Below are 14,482 nucleotides of genomic sequence, written 5' to 3'. Positions count from 1 at the left end.
TTCTGTGCATGGGTGTCTTTTTAAAGAAAAATGTGTTGGGATTACATTTTTCTACCTCATAGTAATCAGATACCGTGGGTCCTGAATGAAAACCCATGCAGTAAGCTCTTCTCCTATTCAGTATATTCCATCCATCCATCCATCATATACCGTGGAACAAGTCATTAGTATTCTGTCACTACTAAGGGCATTTTGGGCTGTTTTTGTACTTTGGCAAAACTTTGAGTTTCTTTAAACTGATGCTATCTCCCCCTTATGCATGGAGGATGCCATTTTGATAATAAGGACCAGGACTCAGTAACTGCTGGCAGTCCCTTCATTCAAATGCTCGCTGTAAACTTGGCACATCTGTGTGCATTAATTTAAAGTAGCCACCATGTGTCCCAGAACATCTGCTCTGCATCGCACAGCGCAACATACCCACTGAAATGTGCGGACAACATTCTGAATTCTATGTGATCTTCTTTGATGAGAGTCTCACTGTATTCTCCTTAATCCATATCAAAGACTTTCCCATTGGGATGCTGGATTTGATCCTTTTCGCTTACAAATCTTTGGCCACAGTGGGGACCATAAAATGTGGGCACCTAAGATGGCAACGCTTTTCAGCACAGTGAAAAATGCTTAGCATAATTTTGACAAGCAGAAGTTTAATCGTCTGCTGATACAAATAACAGGAGTGCGCTGCGGATGGAAATGAGAAAAGACGAGCTTAAACCTACCTTGTGATTACATATGGCGCAAAACAGAGTATAAAAGTGCCAATGAATGTACTGATCTTCTTGGTTGCTCGTTGTCTCCGCCTCTTCTGTTCTTCTAGGCATCGCTCTCTTACACTGTTTTTTGACATAAAAACATGAACGCAAATTATCATTTCAAACAGCATTTCATCACCTTGGCTTAGAAGCCATGCTCAGGCGTTTGCCTGAAGATGCACAAAAACAAAGAGTGCTGACACGGTAAAAGGGGCTGAGGGGGAGCAAAGTAGCTGCGAGCTCCTTTTTGGGAGCCCACATACTCACATGGCCTTGCTGAGTCAGGGGTGGGGGAAACCAAGCCTGAAAGCTGACTTTAACCCTCCAGACTTCTCTGTCTCATCCTTGGAATTCTTCCCAAGCCACACCATTCACTCATACACATTTAATGTCACATGAATTTTGACCTTAACGCAAAGTATTGAATGAGGTTTAGGGGTTAAAGATGTGGAGACCATAACCCCAACCAGCTGTATTTTGTGCTGTCCTTGCCTACATGCTTGCTTTGCAGTCTGCAAAATCTGAACATTTATCCAGCTCCCCTCAGGCTGTCATACATAGCTGGAAGGCCGTGGCCAGGTTGATAGGTTAGAAATTGCACAGGCCTGACAAAAGAAGAGACTTGGCTGTGAGCAGAGCACTGTGGATTTTGAATACTTAAATAATAAATGATCATATATTATTGTGCTGTCCAAATGAACTGGGGTTTTTAATGCTTTCATTTAATATTTCTGTTAATAATTGCTCAATGAACACTACCATGTCTGACTTCTTTCTTTGGGATGTTATTTGAAGAGCCATGAGGGGCAAAAACACCTTGGAGATTGAATAGTGTATATGATTTCTATGTTGCTACATTTGGTGCAGGAATATTGAATATACATGGCATGCAATTGGCCTGAGGTGGTCCAGAGTTGAGCCAATTCTGGGCTGTTTTCAGCCATGTGAAAAGCTATTAGGGTCTTAAAATAGCCACGATGTCCTGATAAAACACTTGACTGAAATCAGTGCTATTTCTGTACGCAGAGTAAAAAGGTAGCTGAAGAGAAAAACAAGCCTCTTAGTTCAGGTTGCCTTTGACATTTAAATAGGGTTAAATGCAACTCTTTAAATCAGTCACACATATCACATTAGTCATTTCTTTAGGTGTGATGTCATAATAGATTGCTGCCCCCGAGCTGCTCCTTTCAGAATTGGATCTCAGTACATTTTGAGTAGGTTTGCAGGAAGACTGTGGACACTTGCAACATATGCCTGGGCAATGTGTAGGGCCAAAATCTTACTCCGCTGATTAAATCAAGAAATGTCTACATGACTGATGATGCACATTGATGATGCACATTGATGGAAAGAGGTAGAAAAAAATATATATGCTATGCTTATTATTCCCAAGCCAGTCTCCATGCAATAGATAATTTAACAGATCACATTTTGCCTGATTGACGTAGCTTTTCTTGGAATGAGCTGGAACAGACTTGTTAATTTGGGGTAAATTATGAATGCTTGGGCCAGGTTTAAGAGCAGATGACCCAGGCGTTACCTGTTTCAGAATATGACTCCTGTAAACATGTATATATTGCTCCTGAAAGGGACATGCCTGCATAGATGATTTGGTTCGCTATTTACTATTTTGTCCATAGCAAAAATATTTGTTCAAAGCAAATGTGTGCCTGCAATATTGACTGGGCGGTTCATATAGTGGTTCATATTCTGAGGAATCTAAGCATAGATCTTGCCAAGCTGCCTTATTTGCGAGTATCTTGCCTGTGCAATGGACTCATGGGAAAAATAGCTGTCCCATGAGCCCTTGCAAAAGGAAGGGAAAGACTATATAAGGCTGCTTCCTCTGGTGCTCAGGGCCATGTTGCCTTGAGAGCTTCCTGCCCACCTCCCCTCGAGCTAGAGCCTTCCCAGAACAATTTTGGGTTGCCGGTTGTCAGGGCCAGAAAGGATTTGTTTTCCCTCTCAACCTGATTGGCACCTCCATGCTTGGTTTGGGGTATCTACCTGATTGGAATCTGCACCTTGGTCGCCCAGTGAGACCTTGCTTTTTTGGCGTACGTTTTGGCAAGGTTCAGCACTGGCCAACTCCAATGGAACGTGAGTGGCGCTGTGGGTTAAACCACAGAGCCTAGAACTTGCCGATCAGAAGGTCGGCGGTTCGAATCCCCGCGACGGGGTGAGCTCCCGTTGCTCGGTCCCTGCTTCTGCCAACCTAGCAGTTCAAAAGCACGTCAAAGTGCAAGTAAATAATTTGGTCTCTGGCGGGAAGGTAAATGGTGTTTCCGTGCACTGCTCTGGTTCTCCAGAAGCAGCTTAGTCATGCTGGCCACATGACCCTAAAGCTGTACGCCGCCTCCCTCGGCCAATAAAGAGAGATGAGCACCGCAACCCCAGAGTCGGTCACAACTGGACCTAATGGTCGGGGGTCCCTTTACCTTTACCTTTGGTAAGGTTCAGCACTGGCCAACTCCAATGGAACGGGTTTGGGGTGGTGCAAGCCTAACGGACCCATCAATGTGGGTTTTGCGGAATGATGAACCAATCCTGGCCTCAATGCCATGCCAACCTATGCCTGATCCAGCAGGCTTATGACTTCTTATGAGAAAGACCAGAGATTGCATGATCTCCAATGCACTTTTAGTGAGTGCAGCAGCTCCCATCCCTACACCAGCAGAACGCTGTGAAGGTGCCCTCAACTAACTCCAAGCAGCCGCACAGATCAGGGGTTAGGGTTGTTCTGCACCTCTCTAAAGAGCGATGCAACCATTTTCATTTTTTCCTGCATCTCCTTGAAATCTATGCTGCGTAAATGTTCAAAGGGGGGTAAGGTTCATAGACTTTCCTTTTTAGGCCTGGAATAGTTTAAGATGCTATCATCTCTTGGACCAATAGGTCTGTGTAACAAAAATAAAACGAACCTTTGAGATGGCCACAGATTTCTTTTTTTCTGTCTAAAATAGGAAGTACAAAATGCAGAAGAGCTGTTGTGGCAGCTGAGGTCACTTGGCTAGCCGGAGCACACTGAAAACTCCGATAAATGAAGTTAGTTCAAGAAGGAGGTTACAAGATCATGGCAATTAGCATCCATGTTTTGCTCCTTAGACTGGCTAGAGAACATAATCTTGTTAATATGTGACATTTCTTTCCTTTTGCTCTGCTCAAGCTGCACAAAATGCCTGTATTTTGGCAGTGCCGTAAACATAACTAGAAAAAGAAAAAGGAAACCACACAAGTGTTAATTGGATAGCCAAGTCTTTGCAGGTGTTTTCCTCGCAAGAACTCTTAGTGGCCGGGCATAACATGTTTAAATATTGTGCAATTGGCTTCAACACCCAGTTAGAACTACTGTAATGTGCTCTCTGTGGGCTTGCCCTTTAAGATAGCTTGTAAACTGCTGGTGGAAAGCAAGACAAGGCTCCTGTGCCTTTCATAGTTGCGTAGCACAAAGAATTTCATCAGGTGTAATGAAAGTGCCTCGTTGAACAAAAGTGAGTGTGTACATGGTAAAGTCTGCATGTGGCTGCTGTGTCTTCAGCTAGCTTTTATGTATGAGAGATTGTTTAACACAGGAACCACACCCATGAAGGCTTTCATTGGTGCCTCTGGGCAAGTGCCTCAGACCCAGGACTCAGCTACACAGCAGCAAATACAACGTCTTAGATGTGTTGTAAAGTGCAGTGTACAAATGTGACACTAGATGGCGAAAGTGAGCTATGGAAAATTCAATGTATTTTTCAAAACATTTTTTAAAAAAGCATTTTCACAGCGTTCAGATCAACTGTTAGTTCTCTGTTTCATATCATGAATGAATTTAGTTCTCTGTCTTCTGGTAAAACTAAATTCTCAACTTCTCATTTGGCCAGCTAGAAAGTTTATTCGCCGGAGATCATGAGTAATTGCTTCTGTTTCATGAACTACTTCTATCAAGAAAATTCTGAGTTTCGTACACAGCTCTAAGGTTGCATCTCCAGCATAAATTCTCTGGGCACCTAATGAAGTTTTATAAAGTAATCTTTACAGCTGCATTGGAACTATTTTTGCTTGTTTATACATATGGATTATTTTGTTTGTTTGTTTGTTTGCTTATTATTTATTATTATTCTTACATATAGATTATTTATTTATTTATTTATTTTTGTATGGAACTGTTTTTAATTGTTTCTATACTTTTCTTGTTTTGTAACAGTTTTACTTCATTATTTCTTTTATAATGATATATTTTATTTTTGTAAGCTGCTCTGGGATCTTATGGTTAAGGATGGTAAGAAATAAAATAAATAAATAAATAAATAAATAAATAAGAACGCAGGAACATAACAAGAACCTGCTGCATCAGTCCAAAGACCCATTTAGTCCAGCACTCTGTTCTTACAGTGACCACCCAAGATATCCATGGGAAGAAGCTTTCAGGTAACAGACTTTCCCAACCCTATACAGACACATCACGAAATTGAACCTAGGATCTATTCATAAGCAAAACATGTCCTCTACTATTGAGCCACAGCCCTTTTCTGAAGCTCGCTGCTTTTCAACATTACCCAAGTTCTTTTCCAGACATATTGGAAGAGCCCAGGATCTTTTATCCTTGAACCATTCTGAAGCCTTGGAAAAGCTATCTCCTGCTTTCTTCCATTCTTTCTACCCACCCCTAAGTTGTTCCCTTAGCATTGGGGTACAAAGCAATCTGCAGGGGCAAAATAAGAGGGTAGGTAAAGTCTAGCTCAAACAGTTTCTCCCGCTTAGATTTCTTTGAAAAAAGAAGAAAGAAAATGCAAAATCTAACAGATTAGCCAAATTGATTTACTCCATAAGATTGTGTGTGTATGTGTAAAAGACCAGATGGAAACAAATTCCAGGGGAAGTAGATGCCCACCACTCATGGCTTCCCCACACCGTCAGATTTTGCTCAAATGCAAATCTAATAGATTCAAACTATTGCTTTATTTAAATACCGCAGAACTTCTACTGTTCAAAACCATGTTTATCTGAATTCATGGTGTTCCTTATGTATAATCCTTATAATTAGCTGTCTATACAGTTCTGTGTCTGCATGTTCCTGTGAAATCAAAGCTCCCGTTTGAACAAACTTTAGATAGTGTTATTGAACGCCTCCCAAATCATATGGAGAAGGAAGTCTGCATTATACTGCAAAATGTCAACGATCCAATCCAACCTTTGCAAAACCTAAATCCATAAGGGTTTTTTTATTTCTCAGTTATCTCATTTATATACTTTGTTCTCACTTCCCTTCTAGGTGTGGACTGAAAATGTGCCTAAGAGGCACAGAAATGCTGTGAAATATGATTGGTTATGAAAAACATATGGATTTCAGTGGCATTTATGCCACCACATAACAAAGAAGGTTAGTCCTACTGATCAGCTTTGATTTAAGCTTCATAATGTGGAGGGGGTACAGAAGGTGGAGACAACTAGTGCTTTTTTCTGGGGGTACACATACCCCTAAACATTTTGTGAATCTAAGTTTGGCCTCATTGAGGAGCAGTATTTCAATATGAGTAGGAAAATGAGAGTACCCCTAAACTTTTTTAAAAAAAGAGGGGAAAAAGCACTGGAGACAACCCAAGTCCATTTAAACCCCACCTGTCCAAACTTGCTAGCTTGAAGAAGTGAGTATTGGAAAGCAAAAATAAGGGCATAATCATCTAAGACTTGTGTACGTGGGCCCATACACACTGATGAGCACTGTGGCTTTGTTGACTTTTATGCAGCGTGGGCTATGGAGTCATGCATTCAGAGGACAACTAACCTGCTTATCCTTAATGTGATCACTAAAGACCCCATGCTGTGGCTGAAGAAGACCATAAGTAAGGCTTCACTCATCTGGTGCCTTCTATATGTTTTGGGCTCCAACACCCATCAGACCCAACCAGCGTGGCCACTGGGCAGGGATGATGGGAGTTGTAGTCCCTAATGTTTGATGGGCACTAGGCTGGAAAGGGTTGATATAGGAGTTTTTGATAAGGTGATGCCGTCGAGCTTAGCTGCAAAGCTACAAGTGAGAGAGATCTGAGTTTGGAAAGTCAGAAGGATCAGTTTTCTTCCATTTCCCTCTGATCATAAACCAAAGAGTGGGAGACAGAAGTGTTGAGTGAACCTAGATCTGCCTGAGTCCTTCCATATGCCTCCCAGTCATACTGAACGGAACTCCTTTGACCATTCCAATTTTAGGCACCATAAGGCATCTTCCTACTTAACATTGCTCAACTGCCGGTTGCTGCATAGCCCTAAACAAAAGGCTTGTAAATGACTTTGCACCATGACGTACAACCAATTCTGGAGGCGGGGCAGGGGGAGACATATCCTGACATCTGGCATAACATCATTCATTCTGGCTGCACAAATTTGGTCAATGTTTCCTTTATAAAAACGACTTTTGGAAAGGATTTACAACTTACCTTAGGTTGTATGCATGGAGTCTGGTATTACAGAAAGACTATAATTAAGGACATTTACGGTGATATAGTGCATATTAGCCTCCCATATTAACAAGAGAAGGAATATAAAATTTATAACACCTGGAATTAACCATGGTTACCAGAAGTCACACTTTGAGCTGAATGCTACACTTCAAAAATAAACTCCCATTATCCATGTAAAAATAAGATCCACTAGGAAATTAGCATAAGGAATGATTTGGTTTTTCAGAGACTTGATTATTTATCACTTTGCTCTATCCATTTGCTGTTTTGATACTGACACCCAGTTTTATTTTCAAGCTAAATGTAATATATATATCAAATATCAGTGAATGTATTTGATATATATTCGATATCAGCTCTTTAAAAAGTACAATCTGATATGCATTTACTAAAAAATAAGCTCCTCTCTTCCTCTAGTGCAGCCAGAGGGGGCGGATTTAGAAGCTTACACTTCTACTTTAGACTAGCTGCACCTATGTGCTATTTCTGAATCCAGGCAAATTGCAGTTTGTCCTATGGTTAGTTGAAACATGCTATTGTCCTGATTTAAATTGGCAACTGCTTTTAGCCACAGTGAAGACAGGTGCTCATATTAATTTGTAGCTTTCACTCCCTCTCCCTCAGTGAGGCTAATAGTGATTTAAACTGGAGAAATGACCCTGAAGGGATGGATACAACTACCCCCTGCTGTGCTACAGCGTTTGTATCTCACCTCTGCCCTTTTAAGCCCCCACAGCTATTTCCAAGTAAATTTGAATCCATTCACTGGTCTGCAATGCCATGCATAGATGGGCCATAAGATATTGGGATATGGATAAAGCAACTCCCAGTTTGCATCTCATCTCTGTCACAAACTCACTACAGTGGTACCTCGGGTTACAGACAGCTCGGGTTACAGACACTTCAGGTTACAGACTATGCTAACCCGGAAGTAGTACCTCGGGTTGAGAACTTTACCTCAGGATAAGAACAGAAATCGTGCGGCGGTGGCGCAACGGCAGCGGGAGGCCCCATTAGCTAAAGTGGTACCTCAGGTTAAGAATGCTTTCAGGTTAAGAACAGACCTCCAGAACAAATTAAGTTCTTAACAGAGGTACCACTGTACACAGACTTAGGTAAACCACTGCCACGCAACCAGGGGATATAGGGGTGATTATGCTGGTCTGCCTTACTAGGCTGATATTAAGGTTATGAAGTAATGTTTTGAAGACCTTTGAGCTCTAAAGTGTTATGTGAATACTATTACCTTCTATTTCTTTCATCTGACTGTGCACTTTTTTCCTTTTTTCCCCTTTCTTGAGACCACACTGATTCCATTATTAATATTATTTTTATATATGAACATGAAGAATCCTGCTAGATCAGATCAAAAGCCTCTCCGGTTCAGCATTCTGTTTCTTACAGATGCCAACCAGATGCCCTTCAGTAGCCCAAAGTTGAAAATGAGCACAGTTGCTCTCTGCGCACTCCTGAGTACCAGCTCCTGGTATCCAGAGACATGATAATATAGCCATTACGACTAGTAGCCCTTGGTAGCTTTATCCTCCAACAATTTGCTGAATCCCCCTTTAAAGCAAATCTAAGTTAGTGGACTTGCCTACTTCATGTGATAGTTTAACCATGTGCTAGTTGAAGAAGTACTTCCATGCCAAATCTCCCATAATTCTTGTTCAGTGGATGACTCTGGGTTCTAGTATTATGAAATAAGATAAATACTTATCTCTATTCACTTTCTCTATACCTTCATTGTATACTTTTCAACGCCTGCTGAAGAAATTCTTATTTAGGCAAGGTTATTCAGATGTTTCAAAAGTTTGTATGAGCTTATTTTTTTAAAAAAAATAGACTACTGTATTCTGGTTTCAACTTTCTGTATGCTTCAAATTATGGCTGTATTCGTTTTTAGTGATAGTTTTATTGTTTCAACTTATTGCACACTGCTTTGAGGGGGGTTTTTTTTGTACAATCAAGTGGTATGTAAGTTTTATGAAATAAAAAGAAAAGAAAATAGCATGCAAAATTATATATATTCCCATCAAGTCCTTGCCTCCCCGCCTCCTCTCCCTTGACCAGCTGCTATTACTCACAGTGAAGGGAAAAGATAGGCAGCTACGTTACTTTGTTCCTGTCTTCCACAGGTTCTAAATGATCGAAATTTAACTCAGCCTTTTTAGGAAGCCACCACACCGCATTACTATTGCCTCATCAATGTATAGATACAGAGAGGGGGGTGGGGGAGACAGAGAGAAAAATAATGAATAGCTGCGTAGCTGGGACCTTCATTAAACCCATCTCTCTTTCCTATATTCTTCCGGTGAGGTTTCCCCCCCCCACCCCCCACATCCATGCATTCCCACTCACACCAGAATCCTTTTTTCTCCCTGTCACATACTTGGTTACACTTCTCCCTTCTTTTTTCTCCCCCAACTGAAAATCTCAACAAACTCATTGTACCTTCATCTCCCACAAGCAAAATCTACTCTAGCAAAGTCAGTCAGATGACATTCCACCTGTCAAATCTTCTCACATCTGATATCTAAACCTCCACTACAAAGATCCCCTGGTTATATTTCTTCTTCATTCTCTGTGACATTCCCTTTTGTACCTCCCCCTAGTTATCCCTCCCCATCCTAGTCATTGCTTGCTTCCTCTCCCCTCCCTTGTCTCGAGACTCCCATACCTAGAAAATATGGGTTGATTTAAGGTCTCTCGAACAAGTCTCAAGTCTCCTTTGCTTGTCAGTACTAATTTGAATCTCAATGCTATTTTGGATGTATTTGTACCTAGTTGGTTGTTCATGCTTCTTTTGGAAATATTATTTCTCTGGGCATCCTTCCTTCAAGGAAAATAAAGTTATTGACTCCAAAGTGACATTCACAAAGTCACAGAAAGCAGAATGGTATTCAGTGTGCTATCTCCCCACTGCAGTTTTAAGGAACACAAGGAATTTCAGCCTGAACCAGTTCATCAAACACCCATGGACGTTACTGATTAACTTTAATGAACAGGCATGATGAATCTGTTCATGGTAAGTGAAAACAGCAAAGATTCAAGCACACTACCTGAAAGGACATGTATGCACATGCAAACCTTTTGATTCCACTATAGCCCTCAAACACAGCCAAGGATTCCTAGATGACATATTTTGCTCTTTGCAGGATATAATTGGCAATTAATTTTGTAGCTACAAGGAGACCTGAGAATATAAGCATGCAGATTAGAATTAGGCAAGTGCTACATTAAAAAAATAATAATTACAGATGGATGGCAATTGCGTCTGCTAATAAACATAATCTTGCCTCTCCGCAGGTATCCTCAGAAGTGTGTGCCCTTGGCAGTCAAGGACACGGGTATCTCCTTACCTGGGATGGATGTCCACCAGCAGCACGAGGGTCTGCATAGTGATCACGTCAATCCTTTTACAGTGAAAGCGTGCCACCTTCAGCACTTTTAGATATGTGAAACACAAGACTACGAGGGAGAGGAGGAAGCTGAGAGAGTGAAAGACCCCTGTGAAAACCACAAACTGTGTCCTGTCCTCCAGTTTCTTGTTGTAGAGGGTGCAGGAGGCATAAAGGTGATGGAAACCCACCCAAGAAAGAGAAGTTGCCACTATAGGAAAAGACACTGAATGCAACCATGTATAGCTCAGTATGAGAGCAGCATCTTTGTAACGCATCTTGGAATGGTAGTTGAGAGGAAACACCACCGCTATCCACCTGTCTATGCTTAGAGCTGCCATGCTCAGCATGGAGCTGGTGGTCAAGAAAGTCTCTAAAAAACCCACGATGTGGCAGAGCTGGTCTCCTCCAGGCGGCTTCTTGTAAATGATTCCAGCCAGGGTCAGGGGCATGTTCAAAACAGTCATCAACAAGTTGCAGAAGGTCAGGTTGAGGATAAACAATCCTGGGACTTGCTTGCGGATATCTGCGCTGTACAGAAAGCAGATCAGCACCAGCACGTTGGACAGCAGTGAGACAAGGATGAGTACCACAATCAAGAAAGCCAGGATCACTTCCCAAATGTTCATGGTGCCTCCATTCACAGGAGGAACATTTCCAAAACTGCACCCAGCTGGCATCCAGAAAACATGGTGTGAGGCACTCTCACACCCTCCTCCTCCTCCCCAGCCTGCTCACACTCCTGCATGCCCTCAGTATTTTTAGAAGAGCTGCAGTTTTTTCCTCTCTGCTGCTGCTACTGCTGCTACTGCTGCTGCTGCTTCTTTCCACGTCAACGCTTTTTAGAGACATGCACAAAAAGCATTGGGAATGCCTATCAAACTATGAGGAGGGTTTTAAGAAATATGTATCTCAGCAGCACCAAGCCACAGTCTCCTTCTAAAGAAAGCAGGATGTTCACAGGAGCAGTTCGTCCGAGATCCCTGATTATAGGTCCTAAAGCTTCCCAGCAATTCAACCAGTGTATTTATTCTCTTTACCTCTTTTCCTCTGTCTCTCTCTTGCTCTCTCCACGCTCTCTCTCTCCCCCTCCCACCTACACGCTTCCAGGCTGACTAACCTGCTTTTATGATCACAGATAAATCCCCCATTAATGGATTAAAGCATGCACACTGCTGGTGATTTGCTGGTGTGATTGACATACCAGCTTCCTTTCCCTTTCCCCTTTTGCATCCCTCAGATGATATCCCCCTGATATCTGGGGATCTTGGAAGTCTGAATAAAAATCCCACCCATCCATTTGATATCTTTAGCAGTTACTTTTCAAACAACAGATGCCAAAGACCCATCTTTCAGCCTTTTTTATATTTTTTAAAATATATTTCAGTGCATCCTTAACAGGAATGATTCTTCTTTTATTTACGTTGACTAGCTTGGCTCCGGAGGATGGTGTTATTTTATCTTATTCATTTATGTTTACAGGATTTCTATTATGTGAATTTGAAAGTTTTCTCAGACTCCTTTAGAGAATGAAAGAAAGAAAACACAAATATTCAGAGAATAAATATACTTTCTTTGTAACTCCCCAGCCCAGCCCAAAGTCTGAAATAAAGAGAATCCATTTACAGTCCTCTTATATACATGCAGATTAATATGTATTTGCTTTATTTGCACGTATGAATGGTTTCACAGAAATCAGCATCTTTTGTGAAGGACTGTGGTTATGGAGGAGATAAAAGAACGTCATCTTCGAGGGAAGAGAAGAAAAGGAAGATACAAGTGCATAAGGTGAGGGGAACATCAAAAACATTGGGGAAGGAAAGAGGATATAGGGTTGCTTTCTAGCCTCCACCATCCACACTTCTGGAAGTCCTGTTGAAAGTCTCCTGTTGACTCACACTCTAGTAAATACTTTGTGGTCCATAACATTTTTTGCAGCCACAAGGAACTATCATCTTGATTTTTAAAAACTTGCAGACTCCAGATTTTGCAACTTTCACAGCATCTTCAGGTATCTGTGCTATTGGGCAAGACTTCAGCTCCTATTAATGAACTGGTTTGGGAGTGAAAATGCTGGATGCCTCCTCCAGTTCATAATGGTTTTAAACATTCAGAATTTCAAAGGAGTAAATTATGTGTACATTGTCTAGTTTCTTCTCCCAAAATCACCAGCCTACATTTACTCTGAAATTTGGAGCTCTCTACTTGAAACAGGTGCCTGCCAATTAACTATCCCTGAATCATATTCAGGTTTGTCTCATATCGCATTGTGCGGCAGAGCTTTGTTTTTGAGCAAATCAGAGCAGTAAATTCTCCAGATCCACCTGAATCTAAATATCCTCCCTGTTTTCCACGGTTGTGCAGAGACAGGTGTGGAGAAATAGGCCAGCAATATCAGGAAGGTTTAGGAGAAATAATAGGGAATTCTGCTTTTGATATATTGATAGGCTAATGAGAGCACATCCAGGCAAAAATGTCTGTGAGACGGGGGAAAGGGCAGAAGCTGACAGAGAATGGAATCTTCACAGAATCACCAAACTATAGAGTTGTAAGGGGCCACAAGGTTCATCTAGTCCAACCCCTCACAATACAGGAATCTTTTTGCCCAGTGTGAGACTCAAAACCATGACCTTGAGATTAAGCACCTCATGCTCTATCAGCTGAACCATCTATAGGTAATAACTATCCTAATTTACCACAAAGAAAGCCGTGGTGCCATGGGAATGCTTGTTGTCATTATATGAAGAAGAAGAAGAAGAAGAGTTTGGATTTGATATCCCGCCTTTCACTCCCTTTAAGGAGTCTCAAAGCGGCTAACATTCTCCTTTCCCTTCCTCCCCCACAACAAACACTCTGTGAGGTGAGTGGGGCTGAGAGACTTCAAGAAGTGTGACTGGCCCAAGGTCACCCAGCAGCTGCATGTGGAGGAGTGGAGACGCGAACCCGGTTCCCCAGATTAGGAGACTACCGCTCTTAACCACTACACCACGCTGGCTCTCGTACATCAACAGGGCTCCCCCTACTGGTGGTTAACCCTTGTGAGACTCCCTGCATGGCAGGCAGAAGTCAAAATTAGTTGGTTCAGGTCCAATGCCTAAGCCAATACCACTCACAGTCTGTAACCAATAAAGGTGTGGCCTTTATTAGACCATTAACCTAAAATACTGGTGTCCACATGTCTTATTCATCAAATGGGGGGGGGGGGGCTTGACACGCAATCCCCAACCCTGCATCCAGACCAGAAAGAGGCATTAGCACAGCACAAAGACGCACTTCAGCCAGACAAAAGCACTCAAGGAAGTCATATACAGTAGCAAGACTGGTAAAGGGCCTATCAATGGGCTGCAACCTGGGGAAAGTCCCAAGGACCAGATAGACAGATCTGGAGGTCCACATTGGCCCCCCGGCAACAAGGTTCCTCACCCTTGCTTTACAATAAAAGTTTCTTAACATACAAGGATGCTTGTTGTCATTATATGAAGAAGAAGAAGAAGAAGAGTTTGGATTTGATATCCCGCCTTTCACTCCCTTTAAGGAGTCTCAAAGCGGCTAACATTCTCCTTTCCCTTCCTCCCCCACAACAAACACCCTGTGAGGTGAGTGGGGCTGAGAGACTGTGACTGGCCCAAGGTCACCCAGCAGCTGCATGTGGAGGAGCGGAGACGCGAACCCGGTTACCCAGATTACGTGACTACCGCTCTTAACCACTACACCACACTGGCTCTCATGTCTGTGCACTGGGTTAAAATGCAGCAAGGTCATTCTTTTTCCAATTCAGATTAAAGCTCGTTTTGTTGGGGGGTGGATAATGCATCAAAATGCAGTAATTAATAGGAAGCAAAGCTATGTGGTAGATGCAGATTTTGCCTAATGTTGTGTGCAC

General features: G+C 42.1%; 1 protein-coding gene across 2 annotated transcripts in view; it reads right to left on the bottom strand.

The window, feature by feature from the left end:
• GPR26 (G protein-coupled receptor 26) overlaps positions 1-11,671 on the bottom strand; it is a 38,115-nt gene extending 26,444 nt beyond the window's left edge. For both annotated transcript variants that reach the window (XR_014511332.1, XM_083440690.1), the window contains exons 1-2: positions 10,561-11,671; positions 723-836 (exon numbers count right to left, since the gene is read on the bottom strand). Coding sequence is in view for 1 of the 2 variants with exons in the window: in XM_083440690.1 (XP_083296816.1) it covers positions 723-836; positions 10,561-11,279 (833 nt within the window). In the remaining variant the exon portion in view is untranslated. The remainder of the gene's footprint in view (positions 1-722; positions 837-10,560) is intronic.
• Positions 11,672-14,482: the final 2,811 nt, after the last annotated feature.

The sequence above is a fragment of the Podarcis tiliguerta genome (genome assembly GCF_965153285.1).
Source record: "Podarcis tiliguerta genome assembly, chromosome: 5".
Lineage (NCBI taxonomy): Eukaryota > Metazoa > Chordata > Lepidosauria > Squamata > Lacertidae > Podarcis > Podarcis tiliguerta.
Note: the sequence above shows the minus strand (reverse complement) of the source record. Positions and strands in the feature narration are given on the sequence as shown.